The sequence below is a fragment of the Rosa rugosa genome, chromosome 7, assembly GCF_958449725.1.
Source record: "Rosa rugosa chromosome 7, drRosRugo1.1, whole genome shotgun sequence".
Classification (NCBI taxonomy): domain Eukaryota; kingdom Viridiplantae; phylum Streptophyta; class Magnoliopsida; order Rosales; family Rosaceae; genus Rosa; species Rosa rugosa.
This window is the reverse complement of record NC_084826.1, coordinates 7715178-7727663: the sequence shown is the minus strand read 5'-3', so window position 1 is coordinate 7727663 and position 12486 is coordinate 7715178. Positions and strand designations below refer to the sequence as shown.

Sequence of the window (12486 nt, the reverse complement as noted above, 5' to 3'; positions counted from 1 at the left end):
TGACGGTGACGGAGACCATCGGGAAGTGGAGATCGGAGGAGCTACAGTTGACGTAGTCGAATCCTGTCGGATTTTCTCAGTTTCCGGCGACTTCTCGGCCGATCCTTCTTAGTTTTGGAATGTCCTCCTCCTTCTGATCATCCTCATACCCGCCTTGAGGGACGATTTTGCGTGTGGAGTGGAAGATCAAGGGTTGAAGATCAGCGGTGCACAGTGAATCTGGAGCTTGATCAGACGGCAGCGATTAGCCTATCTTGCAAGCTTGATCTAGGACGATCTAGGCTGAACCAGACTTAGCTCCAGGTATGAAAGTTGCTCTACTCTTTGTGATGAACATTTCTGGTTGGCTTGATTGTTGTGGTTTTGAGTTTTGGCCGGTGGTGGTTGCACCACCGACTGTGGCGGCGTTTTGGCGGCCTTTCGGCCATGTAAGGGATAGTTTCTGGTATTATATATCATCTACTCTTCGATACGAGCGTTTCGATATATAATATGCAATTTTTGGAGATCGTATGATTAAGTTGTGATTTTTACGGTTTCGGACCGTTTGATGATTCGATCCGTGAGGATTTGAGCGTTTGATCGACTTGTGATTTTGACATATCGATCGTATAAGTATTCCGGAGACATTGGGTGGTCTCGGATGTGGTTTCGCCTCATTTGACGTCACCTTGGGAATTTTGGTTCGATTTAGGGTTTCGAACGTTATTCCTTGTGATTCGTTGACTGAATCAGAGCTGTACTTCCTTAGGTGCTTGGCGAAGTACTTTTGGACGGCTATTTTGTGGATTGGCTGCCTTGTTCTGTATTGAAGACGCAGCGGGAGTTTCGAGGTGAGTAATCTCACAAGGTTCATTAATGAACGGAATACCTTTATTTTTGAGAGTTATTTAGTAACTGCAAACTATAGTTGGTATTAGTAGGCATTCCTGAGCGGATGACTACGTATATATATATATTTGCGTGAAATATATATGTTTTGGTGGTTTGTGGATTTATGAAAACAATAGGCATGAATGATGCGTTTTATTGTTTTGGGTTGTAGCTTTTGGAAAACAAATTATTGTGGAATTGTTGATTCGATTTGTTTTGAAAAGTGTTGAGATTTGGGAAAAGCGTTGAGATTTGTGTATGAAAACAATATGCATGGAATGATGCTTTTTATTGTTTTGTGTTATGGCTTTTCGGAAAACAATGATTTTGGAAATGTTGATTTTGATTGTTTTCAAAAGCGTTGCGATTTGTGTAATGTTTTTGAGTCATGTGCGACTGTTTTGATGATTTGCTCCAAGGGACTGTGCGGCCCGAGGATCGAAGGTCTATGACCTTGGGCAGAATATCAGGTAATCACGTCTTTGGCCGGACGAGTGGTTACGTTTCAGTTAGAGCTCTAGTCTGTCTGCCATATAGGTAATTCATGGGGTAACGGGAATTGGTTATTGATAACTCATGACATTACGTGTTTTTAGGGAACAAGGTGTGAGTTGCTTCCTTATTAACGGTTTTTAAGGGGGACAAGGTGCAAGTTGTTTTCCTTAATAACGATTTGATAGAAATCAAGGTGTGAGTTGCTTTCTATGGTACGATTTGGTACGATTGATAGAATTCAAGGTGTGAGTTGTTTTCTATGTTATATTTGATAGAAATCAAGGTGTGAGTTACTTTCTATGGTACGATTTGGTACGATAGATAGAATTCAAGGTGTGAGTTGTTTTCTATGTTATATTTGATAGAAATCAAGGTGTGAGTTGCTTTCTATGGTACGATTGATAGAATTCAAGGTGTGAGTTGTTTTCTATGTTAGATTTGATAGAAATCAAGGTGTGAGTTGCTTTCTATGGTACGATTTGGTACGATTGATAGAATTCAAGGTGTGAGTTGTTTTCTATGTCATAATTGATAGAAACCAAAGAGTGTTGTTTTCTATGTTTCGTTATAAAAGAAACCAAGGTGTATGTTGCTTTCTTTTATTTCGATTTGAATGGGAATTAAAGTGTGAGTTGTTCTCCTTTATTTCGTGTTTTAAGCGATCAAAGTGTGATTTGGTTTCTTGATTGAAAAGTGCGGGGTTCATCCCGTGATTTTGGTGTGAGTTGTTTTGAGTTACTCATACGGGCTTGCAAAAGCTTACCGGGTTTGTTGTGTGACAACCCGGTGCACTATTCAAACTGTGTAGGGGTTAATCCTGCAAGTCAGGGTAATCGTGGCTGAAGCTGAGGTAGCTTGTTGGCAGCAGAACTGGTAGGAAGCAAATTAGATTTGGTTTTGCCATTGTTATGACTTCCGCTATGTAGTAAACTCTGAGGAGCTTTTACGTTTTATCTGGTTGTTGACAATTTAATTCGTAAGCTTATGTAATATATGACTCTGTGGGCGGGTCAATATTGACATAGTGGGTTCAAGGCATCAATACGTATGTAGTTTAAAAGGAAAAAGTTTCCAGGTACTTGGTATTAATGGTTGAACGATCATGCATATGTAATTATGGGGTTATATATCGATTTTTATTTGTGTTAAAAATCAGGGGCGTGACATCAACGCTCTCAACAATTCCTCATCCTCCCCAAATTGGAGAATATCTCACATGATCAACAAGGTGTCTCACTTGAAAACTTTGTATACCTGGGATCAATTGGCATTGGATCCCTCGTGAAGCTAATGCGGATGCAGCGGCCAAGCTTGCCAAACTGAGGTTGTGCTCTCAGGATTAGGCCTCCAACCTCCTTGATTTCCATTCTAAGAAGTGATGGCCTTCCAGGGCCCCCTTGTAGCTAGACTTAAGGCCTCTGCCTTCTGGCTTTTCTCATATAAGGACTTCCGTCGAGGTTTCATACTTCCGGCGAGGACTTCTGGCCACCACCATTGCTTTCCTCCCCCTCTCCACCGCCGTGTTCTTCCTCATCTCCTCTGACCCGGCCGGATCCAACTCAACCAAGTCAGAGTCTAACTCATCGGAGAAGCTCACCCTAAACCTCTCGTTCTCGCTGACGATCAAGGTCTGGAACCGCGACTTCTTCAGCTTCCTACCACTGCCAGAGATCATGGCCCCGAGGACGAGCTTCTTTTGCCTCAATTCCACGGCTGCCCACCGCAAAACATTCATCTCAGGCTAGATTCGGGTCCGATTTCAGGGAATTTTGAAGCAGGGATCCCTGGTCTCTTCATGTCCAGCCAACTCAACGTGGGCTAGTGGTGTTGTTCAGATATTCCCTGAACCAGTCTCCTCCTTGAACAGCGAGAAGTTGTGCTCGGCTTCGAGAATCTATTTAGAAGGAGAAGAAGGAGAAAGAGCAGCTGTAGCCGGCGCAATGAAGGGAGAATAAGACGACGTGGGTGCCTAGAGCATTTTCTGGGTGCCAAAATCTTTTTTCTTTTTTTTTTGTAAAATGGTGGCAGAAGGCCTAGAAGGAAAGAAAAAAAGAAGAAGGTTTTATCAAGGGGCAATACAGGGCTATTAGGGGCAATAAATGTTTGATGTAATCTCCTCATTTTTTTTTCCTTAATCAAAGTTTTATGTGTCTAATTTTAGGGAGATTAGTTCTCATTCCGGCAACCGAAATGTCTATTGGGGGGGGGGTGGGGGTAATACAGGTCTATTGGGGGCTGTTGGGGGCAATACAGATCTATTAGGGAGGCAAATAAACCTCTCTGGCCCCATATGAGATCTCCGACAACCTCTTTGGAGACTTCCGGCGAGGTTTCATAAACCTTTATTGGGGGCAATAAAGGTTTATTGGGGGGGGGGGGGGGCAATACAGGTTTATTTGGGGGTAATAAACCTTTTAAGCGACCTATGAGACCTCCGACGATCTCTTTAGGGACCTCCGGCGAGGTTTTCAGAGAAGTATGGTGGGCGGCAGTCGGTGACCGGAATCCGGTGAAGTCTCCTATGGCTTCTCTCTCTCTCTCTCTACAAAACAAAGGGGTGAGTGTGAGCCCCGGTAATTTTGTTTAGTTACTTTGAATTTTCTCAGGCTTTGGTTTTGAATTTTATTTCTGAGAATTTAAGTTGGAGCTAGTTTCGGTTCGGTAAAACAATTTTCGGTTAAGTTTGGAATTAAAGGTTCTCGTTGGGCTTTAGTGATGCAGTACAAATGGGGCCTATAGAAGAGTTGGGTCAGCCCACATCATTAAACATAGTAAAGGGAGTTAATAGCCATTAAACTTAGAGTGCATGAGATAGTTGAGGTGGGGTATCTGGGAATGAAACACGTTAGTCACCTCCTGCCTACAGCGCTCACCACCTGTCCACCTCACTGACAGTAGTATCCATCCTCCACCTATAATATTCTCGACCCTTCCCTCTCTTGGCTGAGCAAATTCTCGGAAACTAAACTACCGATTACACCCATGGTCATCTCATCGACATGATCTACGTACCCAAAAACTCAATCATTTTCTCACCCATCACAGAGAAGTCAGACATGGCCACGGGATAGAAGCCATTGATATTCTCATCTCCATTCTAGTATCAAAATCAAAGGTTTGGGCTTTGGAGTCTAGATAGATTGGGACCAGTTCACAGCTACGGTAAGCTCTTATGCTATGCAGTTGGTATTTCCGAATTGATCTAAAGATTTGGGGGAAATTGATAGATGTTTTTGAATCAAGGTCTGAAATTGAGGAAAGATAAGAGGAGTGGAGCTGGATATTGATCGAAAGACTCTGGCAAGTGAAAGGTTGAGAGAGATTTTTTGGGTGAAGGCTCATTGACTGGGTATTGATCAAATTCAGGTAATTATGCCTTCTTATTATGAATTCAGTTCCTATTTGGATTCAATTTGAGTTGTTAAAGGAAAATTGGTGTTGTGGTAGAGTTGTCTGGAACGTTTGAATTCATACTCATGTTTTGAGTTCGATTGATTTAATTATAGTTAGTTAGTTTAATTTGTTGATTGAGAGTTGGAGTTGGAATAAGTTGAGTTATATGGGCATTGGAGAATTGTTACTGAAGGTTTAATTAACTTAGTTGGGATACTTGGAATGAGATTGCTGTGTGGTGATTGTAGATTACGTTGGAAAGCTTGTATATGAAGATGTTGTTGGGTCTTTATTTCTTGTTGGGATGATGACGTTTTGTTTGGGCTTCATGAGACAAGTTAGCTCAATTGTTCAATTGTTTGTTAATAATTAAAGTGAGACAAGTTGGCTGGTTGTTTAACACTTAGAGTGTTATATGCTCTTTGTTGGAGTATGGGTGTAAGCTTTACTAAAGGTTGCCTGAAAGGTAGGGTCATTCAATTGTAAATTTGCTTTGGTGTTCTTGTAATTCTGGAATGAATAAGGGATACATATATTTATAATTGCCTTGTTCTGGGAGTTAAGTTGCAGACGTGATAGCTGTGTATAATTGAGTACTTGGCAGAAACTAGATTATAATTAAAGGCTTGGTTTGGTCTGGACTCTGGATATATATGTATGTATAATTGTGTTGTTGTAGGAGCTAGAGTGATGGACGTGATTGTTGGGTATAATTGCAGTACTTGACCAAAACTAGATCAAGGTTGAAAGCTTGGTATGGTTTTGAGATTCAATTATGAGCTGCATGTTGGTGTTACTGTATAGAATGTACAATTGAGGTTTTGGTCAGAAGATTGTTGGCAGGTTATGATGCTTAATTAGAAATCAAAGGGAGGCCATGATTATAAAGTTTGGTATATGCTATGTTTGACTGTGAGCTTGTCTCCTTGGTGAAAGTTATGTACTCTATATAGAATTATTTGATTGTAATTCATGATTGGTCGAAATTGGTACATAGGTGAAGGATAACCGTTTGTCTCTAGAAAGTTACTAACAAAAAATTGTCGGGTTTAGGATTTCCAGTTACCCAAGGCTTGAGCAACAAAGGTGGAAACTCAGAGATTTCTTGAGTGTGGATTCCAGGTAGGGGGGACTCACTACGCCTCACTAGAGTTTTCTTTATATATTCGTTTCAAGTATTGCATGACTTACGCACGGTTTCTAGATGTTCTATTTATTTGATTTCTATTTATATTCCTATTTTGTTTTATTTTATTTTATTTTATTTTATTGACACGGAAATAACTATTAACGTGTCGGGGCCGTGCTATACGGTCAAGTAAGTTAGATGACTTGAGAGCAAATGGTGGCACTGACTTCCTTGGGTTCGATTCCCTTAACCTCCGGAGGATTAGTTACGCCGGTCGTCCGGGTATTCCGATCGTAATGACGGGCCCAGTACGTGTGTGTAGCTAGGTAGTGGACGCTCTCGCTACGCTTACCTGGTAAACATTCTAGTTGAGGTACGGCCGTGTAGTTGGTCTATGGGGATCGGTCATCTGGTTTGTGAGATATTGGGATCCCGTATATAAGTCGTATACTTTATGATATTCTTTACGTTATTTATACGTTTTACACATTTCTCATTTCGTGATAATCCTTTATTGCATGCTATTTGTTAAACCTAGTGGGGTTGAGCTCCTTTACTGGGCGATGAACGTATGTGATGCTAACCCCTACTTTCCCTCCAGGAATTTTGCAGGAGCCAGCTGAGGATCAGGCCTAGACACTTGGGTGTTGGCATCGTAAAGTTGTGATTAACTTCTTTTGGACTTGACTGTCAGTTTGGCAGGTGTTGATCAATCTCCCTCCTTTTGAAATTGTGAATATGATATTGCTTTGTTGTGGGAATCTTTGTAAATTTGTTATTATCCGCCTGCCTATCTTTCGGTGTGTGTTTTACTTACTGTGAACTTGTAATCCGAACCTTGGACTCGTGACTTTTGTGGAATGTAAATAAAGGACTCTTTTGTTGTAAAATCTTTATGCTTCCGAATCGTACTTTCAAACTCAATTGTAAATGTTTGTCTTACCACGATTCTAAAAGGCCTTGCAAGCTTTTGTGGCATGGGTTTGTGGCACAAGCTGCAGACTTGTATTCAGAGGCTTGTGGCGCTGTAACGTAGTCCTTCCGGGGCGTTACAGTGAGGGTAAAATAATCTAAAAAAAAATTAGGGAAGACCTTATTAGAGTCTTTATGGGTAAGGGGGAATTAAAAAAATTTAATGAGATAAATGAGAAAAAAATTCCTAGAATTGGGGTCAATGGACAAAAATTCATAAATAAATTTCATTCTGGCAAAAAAGAAATCAAGATCCTAGATTAATCAACTTATTTGTGACTCTTGTTATTTGTACATACATGTACATTTGCAAGCATAATTAGCTATAATGGGTCACGCTCATTGTACCGCCAAAGGTACTAATTCCAACCAAAGGAATGACATGCATATGCACCGCCAGACGGGCTACAACCTCAGCGTCGGATCACCTCCAGATCATCGCCGACGCGCCGCCACGTGCCGCGCCAAGATAGCATCAGAAGCTTCTGAAGCTGGGAACTGAAGCACATCAGTCCCACATCGAAAACAAGGAGGAGGTCAGCCTCCTCCTCACCTACAAAATGTTCTCTCTTCTCTCCTCATTAATTACGCATTCAATACTTACCTACTGTTACTTTGTCAACATAAATACATTGACTAACTTAGACATCGGAGAGTTGAAGACCGCCCAACGCAGTCTCCCTCTGACGCCCCTTTGTATTTTACTTGACAGGTAGCGGAAGCTTTGAGTATATCACAAGTATCGATCCGCCCACCGGATTAGCGTTAACAAAGGTTCAGCTACCGCCGAACTTTTAGACATTACCATTGGCGCCGTCTATGGGAATCCTTGAACAAAAGGTCATCCCACCACATCCACCATGACTAACGGTAGCGGAGGAAACGCTGAGGAGCAGGCAGACCAATCTGTCATCCCCCAACCCTCCGACCCAGCGGTAGGCGTTAACCGCGCACTATTCACAACACCGGCCAACCCTGGCGTTGAGGCAAATCCAAGCAGCAGCCGCCCGCCTGGCCAAGATCTCGTCACTATGTACGAGCTGGCACTGGCGGATCTTCATAAGGCAAACAGAGAGCGTGAGGAGGAGCGCAAGGAAAAGGCTGAGTCCCAAAGACAGGTGGCCACGCTCATGGCACGTTTGAGGAACTGAAGAGGATGCTGGAGGCCACCGCCCGCCCAGCACAGAGCGAACAGTCACGTAGCACCAGGCGTAGTCGACCCGGCACTGGCACGTTGGTACCGGGGCCAGTCATATAGATGCAGGTACCACTGGACCCACCTGAGCTATTGGGGATGGGACCACCGCCCATCCCTCAACTAATGTTAGAGCAGGAGGCGGAGTCACTACCGCGCACCAATCGCTCGGAGGCGAGGGCAAGGACTGAAGGCAATCCGCCTGCGCCAAGGCTCAGGCAGGACCAACGGGTTATCCAGGCTGGTTCCGCCGGCGATGCAACCTCCCAGATATTGGAAAGGATGCAACAACTGGAGCAGAGATTGATCCGGGCGGAGTCGGGCGCCCCAGCGCCAACTCAGACCGGCATATGCAAAGACTCTGAAGATGTCACACTATAGCGGCATGTCTGACCCCTTCGTCCATATGGACACCTTCAAGAAGGTCACCAACAATAATGGATTTGACGACGCCACCCTGTGCCACTTGTTCTGCGAAACGTTGGATGGCGAGGCAATGAACTGGTTCTTCGAGTGTCCGCCGGGGTCCATCAGCTCATTCCATGCACTATCACACGCCTTCCTCTCTCGGTTCATCTTATTGTCAGCCGGGCATCACAACACAAGTCAGCTGTTCAGCGTCAAGCAGGGGGAGGACGAATCACTCAAGGCATTCGTCACAAGGTGGCGAGCGGCAGTGTCTCAGTGCCGCGACCTAGACAAAACAATGGCATCGGCGGCCTTCAGGCAGGGACTTCTCAAGGGGCCATTCCTTTATCACCTCAACTACAATCACCCAAATGCGGCGTATGACCACGTCATGAGTGAGGCGGTCATCCACGCCCAGGCGGAATTCATTACATATGGAGAAACCCCACCGCCACCAGCAACGCCAACAAAGTCAACACGGCCATCCCCCAATCATCAGGAAACCGCTAACAATACCCCTTTAGCGCCACCAACTGACAGGAAGAGGGAGTGGCAGCAGGGCCACCACCAGAACAAGCGGCAGAAGGACCAGCACTACAATAAGGGCAACCACCCAACCCATGGGGACAACCGCAATAAGCAGGCGGAGTCCTCTCAGCGGTATGCAGTGTTTACTGTCCTCACAGCCTCGTATGAGGAGATATACAATTAATGCAAGGATCAGATCCCACCGCCACCCCCGCCAAGGTACCCAAAAACGGGTAAACCCAGGAACACCGGCAAGTGGTGCAAATACCACGAGGACAGCGGTCACAACACCAATAGCTGCAATGCTCTCAAAACGGCCATTGAGACTTTGTACCGTGACGGCAAGATGAAGCAGTTCAAAGTGCGCCAACCACCACCAGTAATTGCCAACGTTGAGACCTTGGGCCGCATCAACACCATCGATGGCGGTGCTCCAATCACCAGCATGTCTCACAGGGCAAGAAAGCGCTATGCACGCGCTAATCATCCAAATGAGGTCTGCAACATCCGCTACGAGAGGTCCACCAAGCTCCCAAAATCAGGTTGGGAACCTATTACCTTCTTAGAGGAGGAGGAGCGCGGAGTGCATTTACCCCACGACGACCCATTCTTGGTCGATGCCATTCTTGGCAAATTCTCAGTGGGGAGAATCTTGGTGGATAGCGGGTCCGCTGTCAACGTCATCTTCAGCGGATGCTACAATCACCTCAAGCGGAACAAGAAACTACTCCAGGATCACGAGCCACTGCTCAGCTTCTCAGGCGACGTCACACAACCGCTGGGGTCAGATTACATGCGACTGGTTATTGGCTTCTCTTGTCCATCGCTTTAAAATGTATTGCGGTGGAATCTTCTTCACATTCTTCTTGTCAAGAACTTTTAGTGCATGAGCACACAAAATCCCAACAAACGTAAACTTTTTACAACTACAATTAACATTTTGTGTTGAAGCTTCATATTTGACCAAGTGCTCATTATGTTCAGAACTATATGATACTATATACTCTGATGTCATCCCAGACTTACCAACCTTGTAAGTACTATAATTATGAATTCTCACAAATTCTTTCTGAAACAGCAAGAAAACCTTTGGAGTATAGACCTCTGCTCCATGTTGCAACATATGTGCACTTACTGCTAAGACAGGAGTTGTTTGTATCATCTTATATTCAGCAATCAACTCTTGATATCTTCGATCAGCCAAAACTCTTTCATAATGTTCGAAAAACCGCAAAAGATTATGCTCTGGCTTCAAATATTTCTTAAGCACATTATTCATGCATTCACTTCGCTGTGTGCTTTTCATATCGGCAGTGAAAGTATGTCTCCCATACACTAGTGCCCATTTTTCCCTCAATTCAAATAAATTATTCAACCACTTGTTTTCCTTGAGGCCATATTTCTCAAGAAGTCCATTCCATGCTAATAGCCACTCATGCTCAAACTCATAGTCATACATGCAATTGCTAAAATCATCAACAAATTCTCAAGATCCATGAAAGACATGACTAAGATTCTTAGCAGCATTTTGATAAAGATGCCACACACACAAGCGATGAGTAGCTTGTGGAAAAACTTCTTTTATTGCTCTAGCCATGGCAGCAGACTGATCAGTAAGAATGGTCATTGGTTGCTTACCAGACATAGCAGAGAGGAATGTCTCAAATAACCAGATAAAAGATTCGGTTGTTTCATCATATAACAAAGCTGCACCAAACAATGTTGTTTGCTTATGATGATTAACCCCCACAAACGGTGCAAAGGGTCGACCATATTCATTTGTCCTGTATGTCGTATCAAAACAAAGCACATCTCCAAACAGACTATAATCACTTACCGATCAAGCATCAGCCCAAAATATGTTTGTGATAATGTCATCCTCATCAAGTTGGATTGAATAAAAATATGATGAATTCTCAGATTGCATCTTTTGAAAGTACTGCAATATAGCACCTGCATCTCCCTTTTCCATTTTAGACATTCGCTTTCTATGTATGTAATTCATGTAATCCTTCTGTGAAAATCCAAGGTTCTCTGGCCCTCCTACTTCTCTACTCATCAACTCCACAGTTGCTTTTATGGAGAAACCAGAATGTTCAGCATCATCTGCATGTGCCTTTTGTGCCTCAGATATACTTCTATTGACCTTAAGCAAATGCTTCATTGGAGTACTAATCAATGCATGATTATGACTTGTCTGAAATGAGACAACTTGGAAATTTCCATTCTTCTGCAGTAGGATGGTCAGATGCGCTTGACAACCACATCTTGTAACTGGTTGAGAATAAGATGCATTTGTATGACGCTTGTCCTTTTCTCGAAAACCTTCTTTTGCACAACAATAACGCACCCATGTCACAAAATTCTCATTGTTTTTTTTACTGTTTCTTATCCTCACATTGAATCCATGTTTGCCACCATAATTCTTATAGAACTTATATGCACTCTCAACATCTATAAACTCTTTTCCAAGTATGACCTCTTCAATTGCCTCTTCATTGTTTTCAATTTCATTCACTACATGCAAATCATCAGTAGGCTCACAATGAGAATCATCACACTGCTCTTTACCTTGTAAGTCCTCGGAATCACTTATTAGTTGATTGCCCAAGCTCGTACAATTCTGGGTATCCATTAACCTGCAACAGGGTATCAAATTAGAATCAAGTAACCAACTTTTGTCATTGAAAGAGTTTCAAGAAGCTAAACGAGAACACAAATCGAAATCTAATTACCCAGAATTGATGATCAAACTGTTTGGATTAGAACACCAAACCCAGAATTTATACCGCCTAATTGATGATCCAGTACCCATTGTCTCACTTCGAATCCAATACCCATCGCTCCATCGCTTCGAATCCAATACCCATCGCTTCCAATCCCTATAATTCGATACCCATCGCTTCCAATCCCTATAATTCAGTAGTACAAGTCAGAAGGAAATCCGTATTAGAAGAGAGAGAGAGAGCCGGGGGCCAAATATGCGATTCCCACCTCCTGATCCTCCGATAAAACGTGACGCCGCGATACTGTGAGCTCTGGGACCTCGGTCCCCGGCGGCTCTTCTTGACCTTCTCCGGGAGAGGCACGATCCTCTGCTCCGCGAGCGGCGGAGGAGGAGGAGCACTATAACGCTGCGGTGATGATCCGGAGGAGAGCCCCAGCCACTGCTTGGTCGTCGAACACCGTAGGGGCTGGGGTTGAGGAGGGAAGAGGGTTGAGTAGGGAAGTGGTCGTCGAACACCGTAGGGGCTGGGGTTGAGGAGGGAAAAGGGTTGAGTAGGGAAGAAGCTGGATGGTGCGGGGGGGGGGGGGGGGGGGTTAGATTTGGTTCCGACATGGTAAATGAAGGAGAAAAGAGATGTTTGGGGGTTTCAACCAGATTTTTTTTTTTTTTTAATGGACAGCTGTCTTTTTTTTATTGGGTGTGGTCAGCCCATGTTGACCAGCCCTGGTCAGCAAAGTTCTTTCCATGCTAATTTATGGCTGCTAA

At 43.7% G+C, this 12486-nt stretch overlaps 1 protein-coding gene and 1 long non-coding RNA gene across 2 annotated transcripts; one reads left to right on the top strand and one right to left on the bottom strand.

Annotated features, from left to right (window-relative positions):
* Positions 1 to 4173: 4173 nt before the first annotated feature.
* LOC133721127 (uncharacterized) lies at positions 4174 to 6780 on the top strand. Its single transcript, XR_009852076.1, has 4 exons — positions 4174 to 4530; positions 4612 to 4734; positions 5815 to 5883; positions 6492 to 6780. It is a non-coding gene; the product is annotated as an uncharacterized LOC133721127 (long non-coding RNA).
* A 2997-nt stretch (positions 6781 to 9777) lies between these two features.
* On the bottom strand, positions 9778 to 12202 carry LOC133722755 (protein FAR1-RELATED SEQUENCE 5-like). Its single transcript, XM_062149623.1, has 4 exons — positions 11729 to 12202; positions 10934 to 11632; positions 10544 to 10777; positions 9778 to 10459 (listed from the first exon to the last, which is right to left on the bottom strand). Exons 1-4 carry the CDS (start codon positions 11806 to 11808, stop codon positions 9778 to 9780), a joined length of 1695 nt encoding a protein of 564 aa, XP_062005607.1. The 5' UTR covers positions 11809 to 12202.
* Positions 12203 to 12486: the final 284 nt, after the last annotated feature.

Excerpts from the sequence above, each read along its gene's own strand:
- LOC133722755 (XM_062149623.1), bottom strand. The coding sequence starts at position 11,808 with ATGGGTACTGGATCATCAATTAGGCGGTATAAATTCTGGGTTTGGTGT. Across the intron at positions 11,633-11,728 it reads AGTTTGATCATCAATTCTGG|GTTAATGGATACCCAGAATT; the intron begins GTAATTAGATTT and ends ACCCTGTTGCAG. Across the intron at positions 10,460-10,543 it reads CCACAAGCTACTCATCGCTT|CAATTGCATGTATGACTATG; the intron begins GTGTGTGTGGCA and ends TGATGATTTTAG.